General features: G+C 41.1%; 1 protein-coding gene across 1 annotated transcript in view; it reads right to left on the reverse strand.

Annotated features, from left to right (window-relative positions):
• Nucleotides 1-380: 380 nt before the first annotated feature.
• Nucleotides 381-13,644, reverse strand: part of LOC128657266 (rootletin-like) — a 282,131-nt gene continuing 268,867 nt past the window's right edge. Inside the window, exons 33-36 of the mRNA XM_053711546.1 lie at nucleotides 12,991-13,170; nucleotides 3,169-3,300; nucleotides 2,564-2,743; nucleotides 381-681 (exon numbers count right to left, since the gene is read on the reverse strand). Coding sequence (XP_053567521.1) covers nucleotides 613-681; nucleotides 2,564-2,743; nucleotides 3,169-3,300; nucleotides 12,991-13,170 — 561 coding nt within the window. The 3' untranslated portion in view covers nucleotides 381-612. The remainder of the gene's footprint in view (nucleotides 682-2,563; nucleotides 2,744-3,168; nucleotides 3,301-12,990; nucleotides 13,171-13,644) is intronic.

Here is a 13,644-nt window from a genome sequence, read left to right on the forward strand (position 1 = left end):
ATGTGACACCATCCCAGTATAGCCTGCAGTTGGCTGCATTACATCTGCTACAGTCCTATCCTAGGCATCAGTAAGTTTATGTAGCTACATATACACAGGGTCTTGTCCCTATGTGTATCCAAACATTTTAACTTGTGTCTCCCTGAAATCTGGATTTGTTTATTAAATCATTAATCACTGCTTCTGCCTTTTCTCATCCCTGTATTAAAATATTGTCATTTAAGTTATAAAAGTAACAAAACATGTTAACAAAAATGGTATAAATATATCTATATTTCATTAAAAAAACAGTAAACAAGACAAAATGAAGAAAAAAAAAAACTATTAACGTATTAAGTAAACAATGACTGCATTTTTTCGATTTAACTCCCAATATTAGAAACACAGAAGACATCAAAGTAATAATGTATTCCAAGGCACTTTAAAGAAATGGCTCAGCAAATTGTTTGCATTCTCTGGAAAGTAACTTTGGCATATCACAGCATAAAGTAATGTGGCTAGTAACATGCCCACAGCGGATGTGGTTTTATTGAGTAAGCCTGGCATGACACTTGCTGCCCCCTCAGCTGGTATTTGGTCTGTCATCGTCTTCTCAGCTGCATAACTGATGAATCAATGGCCAGAGAGAAGGCTCTGTCTGCGCCTTGCTTCCTGATCCAGCTGTTCCTGCAAAGTGCTAACCTAGGAGGACAAAAAAGGGAATTATTTTATTACATAGTATGACTGACAATGATAATACTGGCAGGTGGTGAGGGCGCAGGTGGTGAGGGCGCAGAAAGCAATAATAAGGCATGTGGCATTGTACAATCAAATAAACATATTTTACAAATAGTTTATACTTGATAAAACATACCATTTTTTTTTTATTTATTGTTTTAAATCCTTTATATTTAAAAGAGAGCATTTAAAATATAAATACAGTCGTTTTCATGTTTAAAACATACATGTTCCTGTCCTGACCAAACTAATATTTTCTTTTCAGGCACAGCTAAAGGAGTTATTAGCTAGTAAGGATTTGTCAGTTTGAATTTAAATTTAAACAGTTTTTACTTACAGGATTTAAAAATATTTTAACATTTTAAAATGATGTCCTTTGCTATGCATATTAGAATACTTTTGAGTATGATATTGATATAATACCTTAAAGGAACAGTCTAGACTCAATACATCATTTTGATTATTTATTGTTACATACCATAGAAGCATCCTGCAAGTGGTCCCACATCTATAAGCTTTTAATAAATAAATATTCATCAATTGTTAGAAGCTGAAAATGTCCACCAAGCTCCGCCCAACTATTGCGTGTATATTTTGGTATGTTAAGTTTCTCCAATCACAACCGACTAGTGAATACGTTTTCCTATTTGCACACGCTGATTTGTGCATGTGCAATATGAAACAGCTAACTGAAAAATATTAAACATGCACTGTTAAACTGTCATACAAGAAAACAGCTTACAAGTTTACATATGTGAAACCCGTTACAAGATACTTGTCTGGTATGTAACAATAATTAATAAAGAATAAGTATTGGGTCTGGATGGTGCCTTTAAAACTAAGGGTAGATTTTCTTGTGCAATGCTACTCCAGCGCAACCAATTACGCTAAAGCAGGGAATGTCTATTCCCTCGAATGAGCGAGTTTTACGGTGACTGATCTCACCCCTTCTTATGAGGTGGTGAGGAAATAGAAGCAGTTTCTTCTTCTTAAAGCAACAGTCAAGTCAAAATTAAACTTTCATGATTCAGATAGGGCATGCCCGCCTCTTATCTCAGTGAATTTTAACATTTTTTTTTACAGTTAGACAGTGCTAGGTTATGTGTTGCATATAGATAACATTGTGCTCACTCCCGTGGAGTTACTTAACAGTCAGCACTTATTGGCTAAAATACAAGTCTATCAAAAGCACTGAGATAAGGGGGCAGTCTGCAGAGGCTTAGATACAAGGTAATCACAGAGGGAAAAAGTGTATTAATATAACACTGATGGTTATGCAAAACTGGGGAATGGGTAATAAAGGGATTATCTCACTTTTGAAACAATTTCAAGTAGTCTGTCCATTTAAATATGTGGCAGCAGGCTCGCTTATGCAAACCTGCTCCACACAGGCCAAAAAGCTGCGTATGTAGCTTAATATATCTACCCATAAGGGGCTACAAAGCAGCCCCCTTATCTTTTTTATCTGTACTCTACTCTTAAATCTATTAACATTTGTATTTTACAGAGTGCATATCTTCTCTGTATCTTTTCCATTCCTGTGCTTTCTGTGGGCCTGTGTAATTTAAGAAGTGTTTAAACAGAAATATATCTTTTTATCATCGTATTTTTAATTTATAATAAAACATAAAATAGATCCCGTGTAAAACTTTAAATCTGAGCAGTGGTGTAGAGTTATGTATATTAAATACTATTAGTTTAGACACAGCATATCGGTAGAAGGAAAATGTCATCTGGTAGAATGTTGTGCCAAGAATGTAGCTGGTGCAACAGTGTCAAGTGTGTCTATTCCCTCGCACACATGCTAACAATGAAATCATGTAATGCTGCAGGGTAGACTACTTACCTGCTCCTCTAACACTTTCACTCTCTGTTTATGAACTTTCTCTCGGGAATCCAGGGTACTATCAGCCAGCTGCTGGGTATTACGCAGCCTCTCGTTCTCAGATTCCAGCTCCTGGCGGTGTCTCATGCTTATTTCCATCAGGCGCTGCGCGTGACTTCGCTCCAGATCTGTTATTTGATCCTATAATATGGGACATTTGTAGAAAGGCTTTGAGTAGAGCCTGGATGATTGATGGAGTGTTCAGGTTCTTAAATAATATGTATATTGTGTTATAGAAAAGATAAATTTGGAATGAAGCTCTATGATGTGGGACAAGGCTGACTGATTATCACTCAGGTGTCAAATAAAGCTGAGCGAATTCTGAATAGTATTTTTTTTTTATAACAACAACTATGAAAGGATAGTTAAGTTTGTCTGCACCAAACCAGCTGTCCCTTTGCTCCATAACCCTACTTTTAACTCAGGTTAGGCAAGGTTTATCCCTGTGTAACACATCATAATGAGAATCAATACTGAAGAATGTCCAGATTGGCAAATTCAAAAGCTATTCATTTCTCCAGGGCCAGACTGCCCAGGAACACTTCATTCTCCATTACATCTTTTACCTGTAGGTACTGATTGTGCTTGTGTGCTTCTGTCAGGTCCTTTCTCAAGGTATTTAATGACTGGTTGAGTTGATCCTTCTCTATACTGAGACGCTGTGCTTCCCCTTCCAGACGCAACTGCTCCCGCTTAACCTGTGTGAGCAGATGGTAATCTTTTTAGCACAACACTAATGACTCAATGCCACAGATTTGTGCCAACTCTCTATACAAACTCACTGAATATATAACATCATGTTGTATATTATTATTTAACAAAACTTTACAAATGCATTAGTCATGCTGTCAATAATAAAATGGTGTGTTTCTAAGATAAGTTATGTAGTTCAGGCTAAAAAATATCTTATAATATCTCAAAATCATTTATAAACCTTTTTTAAACCCATGTAGCTCTTTCGTGAATCCAAGTAACTAAAGACAATGGATTACGCTTTCAAAACTGACGTCAAGGGCATCGTATCCTATTAATTATACTGTATATACTGGCACTTTATGAGCAGTAATTTCAAAACAGTGCAATATTTACACTCAAAGTTATAAATAGCTAGATAGATAGACCCAAAAATGATCTGTTAACCAGGAAATTTCACAATATTCAGTATAAAATAAATTAAAAAAAAATATGCATCCAGGACTGGAAATAATGATGTAAAAAACAGAATTTATGCTTACCTGATAAATTTCTTTCTTTTGCGATGTACCGAGTCCACAGATTCATCCTAACTTGTGGGATATTGTCCTTCCTGACAGGAAGTAGCAAAGAGAGCACCACAGCAGAGCTGTCTATATAGCTCCCCCCTTAACTCCACCCCCCAGTCATTCGACCTAAGGCCAAGGAAGAAAAGGAGAAACTATAAGGTGCAGAGGTGACTGAAGTTTACATAAAAAATACTATCTGTCTTGAATAGACAGAGTGGGCCGTGGACTCGGTACATCGCAAAAGAAAGAAATTTATCAGGTAAGCATAAATTCTGTTTTCTTTTGCAAGATGTACCGAGTCCACGGATTCATCCTAACTTGTGGGATACCAATACCAAAGCTTTAGGACACGGATGAAGGGAGGGACAAGACAGGAACCTAAACGGAAGGCACCACTGCTTGCAAAACCTTTCTCCCAAAAATAGCCTCCGAAGAAGCAAAAGTATCAAATTTGGAAAATTTGGAAAAGGTATGAAGCGAAGACCAAGTCGCAGCCTTACAAATCTGTTCAACAGAAGCATCATTTTTAAAAGCCCATGTGGAAGCCACCGCTCTAGTGGAGTGAGCTGTAATTCTTTCAGGAGGCTGCTGTCCAGCAGTCTCATAAGCCAAACGGATGATGCTTTTCAGCCAAAAGGAAAGAGAGGTAGCCGTAGCCTTTTGACCTCTACGCTTTCCAGCATAGACAACAAACAAAGAAGATGATTGGCGAAAATCTTTGGTTGCCTGCAAATAAAACTTCAAGGCACGAACCACGTCCAAGTTGTGCAACAGACGTTCCTTCTTAGAAGAAGGATTAGGACACAGAGAAGGAACAACAATTTCCTGATTGATATTCCTGTTAGAAACAACCTTTGGGAGGAACCCAGGTTTGGTACGCAAAACCACCTTATCAGCATGGAAAACAAGATAAGGCGAGTCACATTGTAATGCAGATAGTTCAGAAACTCTTCGAGCTGAAGAGATAGCAACTAGAAACAGAACTTTCAAAGATAGAAGCTTAATATCTATGGAATGCATGGGTTCAAACGGAACCCCCTGAAGAACTTTAAGAACTAAATTGAGACTCCATGGCGGAGCAACAGGTTTAAACACAGGCTTAATTCTAACTAAAGCCTGACAAAAAGCCCGAATGTCTGGGACATCCACCAGACGCTTGTGCAACAGAATAGACAAAGCAGATATCTGTCCCTTTAAGGAACTAGCGGACAATCCTTTCTCCAATCCTTCTTGGAGAAAAGACAAAATCCTAGGAATCCTGATCTTACTCCATGAGTAGTCTTTGGATTCACACCAAAAAAAATATTTACGCCATATCTTATGATAGATCTTCCTGGTGACAGGCTTTCGAGCCTGAATCAAGGTATCTACAGGGAGTGCAGAATTATTAGGCAAGTTGTATTTTTGAGGATTAATTTTATTATTGAACAACAACCATGTTCTCAATGAACCCAAAAAACTCATTAATATCAAAGCTGAATAGTTTTGGAAGTAGTTTTTAGTTTGTTTTTAGTTATAGCTATTTTAGGGGGATATCTGTGTGTGCAGGTGACTATTACTGTGCATAATTATTAGGCAACTTAACAAAAAACAAATATATACCCATTTCAATTATTTATTTTTACCAGTGAAACCAATATAACATCTCAACATTCACAAATATACATTTCTGACATTCAAAAACAAAACAAAAACAAATCAGTGACCAATATAGCCACCTTTCTTTGCAAGGACACTCAAAAGCCTGCCATCCATGGATTCTGTCAGTGTTTTGATCTGTTCACCATCAACATTGCGTGCAGCAGCAACCACAGCCTCCCAGACACTGTTCAGAGAGGTGTACTGTTTTCCCTCCTTGTAAATCTCACATTTGATGATGGACCACAGGTTCTCAATGGGGTTCAGATCAGGTGAACAAGGAGGCCATGTCATTAGATTTTCTTCTTTTATACCCTTTCTTGCCAGCCACGCTGTGGAGTACTTGGACGCGTGTGATGGAGCATTGTCCTGCATGAAAATCATGTTTTTCTTGAAGGATGCAGACTTCTTCCTGTACCACTGCTTGAAGAAGGTGTCTTCCAGAAACTGGCAGTAGGACTGGGAGTTGAGCTTGACTCCATCCTCAACCCGAAAAGGCCCCACAAGCTCATCTTTGATGATACCAGCCCAAACCAGTACTCCACCTCCACCTTGCTGGCGTCTGAGTCGGACTGGAGCTCTCTGCCCTTTACCAATCCAGCCACGGGCCCATCCATCTGGCCCATCAAGACTCACTCTCATTTCATTAGTCCATAAAACCTTAGAAAAATAAGTCTTGAGATATTTCTTGGCCCAGTCTTGACGTTTCAACTTGTGTGTCTTGTTCAGTGGTGGTCGTCTTTCAGCCTTTCTTACCTTGGCCATGTCTCTGAGTATTGCACACCTTGTGCTTTTGGGCACTCCAGTGATGTTGCAGCTCTGAAATATGGCCAAACTGGTGGCAAGTGGCATCTTGGCAGCTGCACGCTTGACTTTTCTCAGTTCATGGGCAGTTATTTTGCGCCTTGGTTTTTCCACACGCTTCTTGCGACCCTGTTGACTATTTTGAATGAAACGCTTGATTGTTCGATGATCACGCTTCAGAAGCTTTGCAATTTTAAGAGTGCTGCATCCCTCTGCAAGATATCTCACTATTTTTGACTTTTCTGAGCCTGTCAAGTCCTTCTTTTGACCCATTTTGCCAAAGGAAAGGAAGTTGCCTAATAATTATGCACACCTTATATAGGGTGTTGATGTCATTAGACCACACCCCTTCTCATTACAGAGATGCACATCACCTAATATGCTTAATTGGTAGTAGGCTTTCGAGCCTATACAGCTTGGAGTAAGACAACATGCATAAAGAGGATGATGTGGTCAAAATACTCATTTGCCTAATAATTCTGCACTCCCTGTATGACCGACTCAGAGAAACCCCGCTTTGATAAAATCAAGCGTTCAATCTCCAAGCAGTCAGTTGCAGAGAAATTAGATTTGGATGCTTGAATGGACCTTGAATCAAAAGGTCCCGTCTCAGTGGCAGAGTCCATGGTGACAGAGATGACATGTCCACCAGGTCTGCATACCAAGTCCTGCGTGACCACGCAGGCGCTATCAAAATCACCGAAGCTCTCTCCTGTTTGATTCTGGCAATCAGACGCGAAAGGAGAGAGAATGGTGGAAACACATAAGCCAGGTACTGCAAGAGCATCTATCAGTACTGCCTGAGGATCCCTTGACCTGGATCTGTAACGAGGAAGTTTGGCGTTCTGAGGAGACGCCATCAGATCCAATTCTGGTGTGCCCCATAGCTGAACCAGTTGAGCAAACACCTCCAGATGGAGCTCCCACTCCCCCGGATGAAAAGTCTGACGACTTAGAAAATCTGCTTCCCAGTTCTCCACCCCTGGGATATAGATCACTGATAGATGGCAAGAGTGAGTCTCTGCCCATCGGATTATCCTGGAAACTTCTATCATCGCCAAGGAACTCTTTGTTCCCCCCTGATGATTGATCTAAGCTACAGTCGTGATGTTGTCTGACTGAAACCTGATGAATCCGGCCGAAGCCAGCTGAGGCCACGCCTGAAGAGCATTGAATATCGCTCTTAATTCCAGAATATTTATCGGTAGGAGGGCCTCCTCCTGAGTCCACAAACCCTGTGCTTTCAGGGAATTCCAGACTGCACCCCAGCCCAGTACGCTGGCGTCCGTCGTCACAATAACCCACGCTGGCCTGCTGAAACACATTCCCCTGGACAGCTTATCCTGTGACAACCACCAAAGAAGAGAGTCTCTGGTCTCTTGATCCAGATTTATCTAAGGAGATAAATCTGCAGAATCCCCATTCCACTGTCTGAGCATGCATAGTTGCAGTGGTCTGAGATGCAAGCGAGCAAACGGAACTATGTCCATTGCCGCTACCATAAGTCCGATTACCTCCATACACTGAGCCACTGACGGCCGAGGAATGGAATGAAGAGCTCGGCAGGTGGTTAAAATCTTTGATTTCCTGACCTCCGTCAGAAATATTTTCATGTCCACCGAATCTATCAGAGTTCCCAGGAATGGAACTCTTGTGAGAGGAATAAGAGAACTCTTTTTCACGTTCACTTTCCACCCATGAGATCTTAGAAAGGCCAACACTAAGTCCGTGTGAGACTTGGCAAGTTGGAAAGTCGGCGCTTGAATTAAGATGTCGTCTAGATAAGGCGCCACTGCTATGCCCCTCGAGCTTAGGACCGCCAGAAGGGACCCTAGCACCTTTGTGAAGATTCTTGGCGCAGTGGCCAACCCGAACGGAAGAGCCACAAACTGGTAATGCCTGTCCAGAAAGGCAAACCTGAGGAACTGGTGATAATCTTTGTGGATAGGAATGTGTAGATACGCATCCTTTAGATCCACAGTAGTCATATATTGACCCTCCTGGATCATTGGTAAAATAGTCCGAATGGTCTCCATCTTGAAGGATGGAACTCTTAGGAATTGGTTTAGGATCTTGAGATCTAGAATTGGTCTGAAGGTTTCCTCTTTTTTGGGAACCACAAACAGATTGGAGTAGAAACCTTGCCCCTGTTCTGTTTTCGGAACTGGGCAGATCACTCCCATGGTAAAAAGGTCTTCTACACAGCGTAAGAACGCCTCTCTTTTTGTCTGTTTTACAGACAATTGAGAAAAATGGAAGCTCCCCCTTGGAGGAGAATCTTTGAAATCTAGGAGATACCCCTGGGTTACAATTTCTACGGCCCAGGAGTCCTGAACGTCTCTTGCCCAGGCCTGAGCAAAGAGAGAAAGTCTGCCCCCTACTTGATCCGGTCCCGGATGGGGGGCTACCCCTTCATGCTGTCTAGTGGCAGCAGCAGGCTTTTTGGCCTGTTTACCCTTGTTCCAAGCCTGGTTAGGTCTCCAGGTTGGCTTGGATTGAGCAAAGTTCCCCTCTTGCTTTGCAGCAGGGGAAGAGGAAGCGGGACCACCCTTGAAGTTTCGAAAGGAATGAAAATTATTTTTTTTGGTCCTTTTCTAATTTGACTTATCTTGAGGGAGGGCATGACCCTTCCCTCCAGTGATGTCTGAAATGATCTCTTTCAGTGCAGGGCCGAATAGGGTCTTACCTTTGAAAGGGATGGTCAAAAGCTTAGATTTAGATGACACATCAGCTGACCAGGACTTAAGCCATAACGCTTTTTGTGCTAAAATGGCAAAACCTGAATTCTTTGCCGCTAACTTAGCAAGATGAAAAGCGGCGTCTGTAATAAAAGAATTAGCCAACTTAAGGGCCTTAATTCTGTCCAAAATATCATCTAGTGGGGTCTGAAGAGCCTCTTCTAGAGCCTCAAACCAAAAAGCAGCTGCAGTGTTTACTGGAACAATGCACGCTATAGGTTGAAGAAGAAAACCCTAATGAACAAAAATTTTCTTTAGGAGACCCTCTAACTTTTTATCCATAGGATCAATGAAAGCACAACTGACTTCAATAGGTATAGTTGTACGCTTAGCCAGAGTAGAAATAGCTCCCTCCACCTTAGGGACCTTCTGCCATGAGTCCTTTATGGTGTCAGAAATGGGGAACATTTTCTTAAAAACAGGAGGGGGAGCGAACGGAATACCTGGTCTATCCCACTCCTTAGTAACAATGTCCGAAATCCTCTTAGGGACTGGAAAAACATCAGTGTAAACAGGAACCTCTAAATATTTGTCCATTTTACACAATTTCTCTGGAGCGACAATAGGGTCACAATCATCCAGAGTAGCTAAAACCTCCCTGAGCAATAAACGGAGGTGCTCTAGCTTAAATTTAAATGCCGTCATATCTGAATCTGTCTGAGGGAACATCTTTCCTGAATCAGAAATCTCTCCCTCAGACCGCAAATCCCTCATCTCTACCTCAGAACATTGTGAGGGAATATCGGATACGACTACTAAAGCGTCAGAAGGCTCAGCATTTGTTCTTAACCCAGAGCTACTGCACTTCCCTTGCAACCCTGGCAGTTTAGATAAAACCTCTGTGAGGGTAGTATTCATAACTGAGGCCATATTTTGCAAGGTGAAAGAATTAGACGCACTAGAAGTACTTGGCGTCGCTTGTGCGGGCGTAACTGGTTGTGACACTTGGGGAGAACTAGATGGCGAAACCTGATTTCCTTTTGTCTGAGAATCATTTAATGCCAAATTCTTATAAGTCAAAATATGCTGTTTGCAATTTATAGACATATCAGTACAATTGGGACACATTCTTAGAGGGGGTTCCACAATGGTTTCTAAACAAATTGAACAATGAGTTTCCTCAGTGTCAGACATGTTTAACAGGCTAGTAATGAAGCAAGTAAGCTTGGAAAACACTTTATTTAATAAAAAAAACACAATTTGCAAAAACGGTACTGTACCTTTAAGAGTAAAAAAAGGCATACACAAACTGCAAAACAAGTTAAAATTGCTTCAAAAATTCCGAAATTTTAACAGTGTACCCACTAAGCTTTAGAAGGATTGCACCACAAGTAAAAAAGCAATAGACCCCCAAATGAAAAAAAACGGATTTATAATTGTCTAAAACCGGTTAAAACCCCCTAAAGCAGCTTGCCAAAGCTCTGTTATGGCCCTACCTGCCCTTAGGAAGCGATAATATGGGGTTTAAAGCTTCAATTAGTCCCTCAGAAGAATATCAGGACCTCAGGAGAAGTTGCTTGCTGCTTGTAAATGTAAGCCCCGCCCACCTCACTCGATGTTGCTGGGGCCTACACAAAACTAACAAACCCTGCCTGAAAGCCATGTGGGTTATAAACAACCCCAAAGAACCCTCAAGCAAATGTCCCATAAAACAGAAAACGTTACTCCCAGACACAAAAACGTTTGTCCCAAATTCACATAACAAACTGAGTGCCCACAAAAAATTAACCCTTTATGCAAGCTAGTAAAAACCTCTGATAACACTAGGATTACTGCTTACCCTTCCCCTAATGGGGACACTGTCAGCCTTTCTGAGTTAACACAGTCTCTGCAGAAAATATGACTGAACATACCTCATTGCTGTATAGCAAGAAACCCTTTCCTCACACTGAAGTTTTCCTGTACTCCTCAGCTTCTGTGGCAACAGCAGTGGACCTTAGTTACAAATGATAAGATCATCCTCCTCCAGGCAGAAATCTTCATCTATGTCCTGCCTGAGAGTAAATAGTACAACACCGGTACCATTTAAAATAACAAACACTTGATTGAAGATAAAATAAAACTAACTGTTTAACACCTCTTCTCTTTACCCTTCCTGCTTAGAGCCAGCAAAGAGAATGACTGGGGGGTGGAGTTAAGGGGGGAGCTATATAGACAGCTCTGTTGTGGTGATCTCTTTGCTACTTCCTGTCAGGAAAGACAATATCCCACAAGTTAGGATGAATCTGTGGACTCGGTACATCTTGCAAAAGAAATGCTTTCATTTCAAATGTTCAGATTGGTACAATTTATTGGTTATTGAATCTGGACATTTCATAAAAATATTTTTCTGATTATTAAAATTATGAATTGTGATTTGAAATTCACTAAAATTATAGCATTTTTATGACATAAATGCTTCATTTTTTAGTCGCATTTTTTATTTTATTAATTTTTTTTTAAGAACATAATTTTTGTTTAAGAGTAGTATCCCACGAATACATGACTACTAAATATTCATTATAAGGGGCATATTAAACAATGTGCAAACGGACATGAAACAAAGTAGCTTATCATGTCCGCTGCACATCAATAAATGCCGACAGCATACGCTGTCAGCATTTATCAATGCACCAGCAGTTCTTGTGAACTGCTGGTGCAATGCCGCCCCCTGCAGATTCACGGCCAATCGGCCGCTAGCAGGGGGTGGCAATCAGCCCGATCGTATTCGATCGGGTTGATTTCTGTCCGCCGTCTCAGAGCAGGCAGACAAGTTATGGAGCAGTGGCCGCTCCAAATAGGATTTATTTTACAGGTAATTTTGTAAGTATTTTAGCTAGGTAGCTATTAAATAGTTATTAACTATTTAATAACTATTCTACCTAGTTTAAATAAATACAAAGTTGCCTGTAAAATAAAAATAAATCCTAAAATAGCTACAATATAATTATTAATTATATTGTAGCTATCTTAGGGTTTATTTTACAGGTAAGTATTTATTTTTAAATAGGAATAATTTAGTTAATAATAGTAAGTTTTATTTAGATTTATTAAAATAATATTAAAGTTAGGGGGGTGTTAGTGTTAGACTTAGGTTTAGGGGTTAATAAGTTTAATATAGGTGGCGGTGGTATAGGGGGGCAGGATAGGGGTTAATAAGTTTAATATAGGTGGCGGCGGGGTCCGGGAGCGGCGGTTTAGGGGTTAAACATTTAATTTAGTTGCGGCGGGGTCCGGGAGCGGTGGTTTAGGGGTTAATGAGTTTAATGTAGGTGGCGGCGGTGTAGTGGGGGGCAGGATAGGGGTTAATAAATGTAATGTAGGTGGCGGTGGGCTCCGGGTGCGGCGGTTTAGGGGTTAAACAATTTAGTTGCGGCGGGGTCCGGGATCCGCAGGATAGGGGTTAATAACTTTAATATAGGTGGCGGCGGTATAGGGGGCAGCAGATTAGGGGTTAATAGGTATAATGTAGGTGGCGGCGGGGTCCAGGTTTAGGGGGTAATATATTTATTATAGTTGCGGCGGGGTCCAGGAGCGGCGGTTTAGGGGGTAATAACTTTATTTAGCTGCGGGTGGCTCCGGGAGCGGCGGTTTAGGGGGTAAAACAGTATAGTTTAGTGTGGGTGCTTAGTGACAGGCTAGCAAGAAAGCTGCGAAGAAGCCGATGAGCAGCGAGATCGATGACTGTTAGTTAACAACAGTCCGCTGCTCATCGCCCCGTACTTGGTGCGCGGCTTCTTGACAGCTTTCTTGATAACTTTGGCGAACGTATTCAGGTCCGCGGCAGCGATGGTAGGCGAGCTCAGGCGAGCGTATTGGGCCGGCGAATGCAGGAAAGTAGACGGCTTCATACATAGAGGCCAATAAGTTGAATTAATGATGCAACAAATGAGACTACAGCAAGGAAAGTGGGTTTTCCATTACAGTGGAGTTTTCTGTATTAAATGGGTTGTTTCTGTTACTTTACCGTATCTAGGGTGGCTCTCAGTGTGTTATTTCCTTTCTCTAGATAAACGGCAGAATGGCGAAACTCCTTCTTGTCAAGCTCAGCCTGTGTCTTGTCCGCTTGCAACATCTTCAGTTTCTCCTGAAGTTCCACCAACACAGTTCCTTGCTCTGCCTCCTTCTGCTGCTGCTTCAGCAGAGACTTTTAGGAAAAGCATAAGACTTAATTCATATTTATCAATTATGAAGATACAAAAGGTGCACAAAGTAATAACATTTTAGAGACTAAGTACTTTAAAAAAAAGATGCAGATTTAGAGGAGGGCTCAAGCATCTCAATGGAAATAGGAAAGGACATTATTCCAGAAGAAGCAGACCCTGAAACACTAGACAAACCCCCTAGGTAGGGCAATTCTAGCGATTACAATTATGTTTTTATATTCATACAGCTAGATTACGAGTTTTGCGTTATAAGCGTCTTGGTGCTAACTTGCAAGTTCACCTCCCTATAGCGCTGCTATTACAGGTTTTCAATAACCCGGCGTTAGCAGGCAATATTGTAGCGTTGAGCAAAATTGAGCTCCATACCGCACTCAAATACCAGCGCTGCTTTGAGCTGGTTTTACGTGCTCGTGCACGATTTCCCCATAGACATCAATAGGGAGAGCCGGCTAAAA

This window comes from Bombina bombina, chromosome 4 (assembly GCF_027579735.1).
Source record: "Bombina bombina isolate aBomBom1 chromosome 4, aBomBom1.pri, whole genome shotgun sequence".
NCBI classification, from domain to species: Eukaryota; Metazoa; Chordata; class Amphibia; order Anura; family Bombinatoridae; genus Bombina; species Bombina bombina.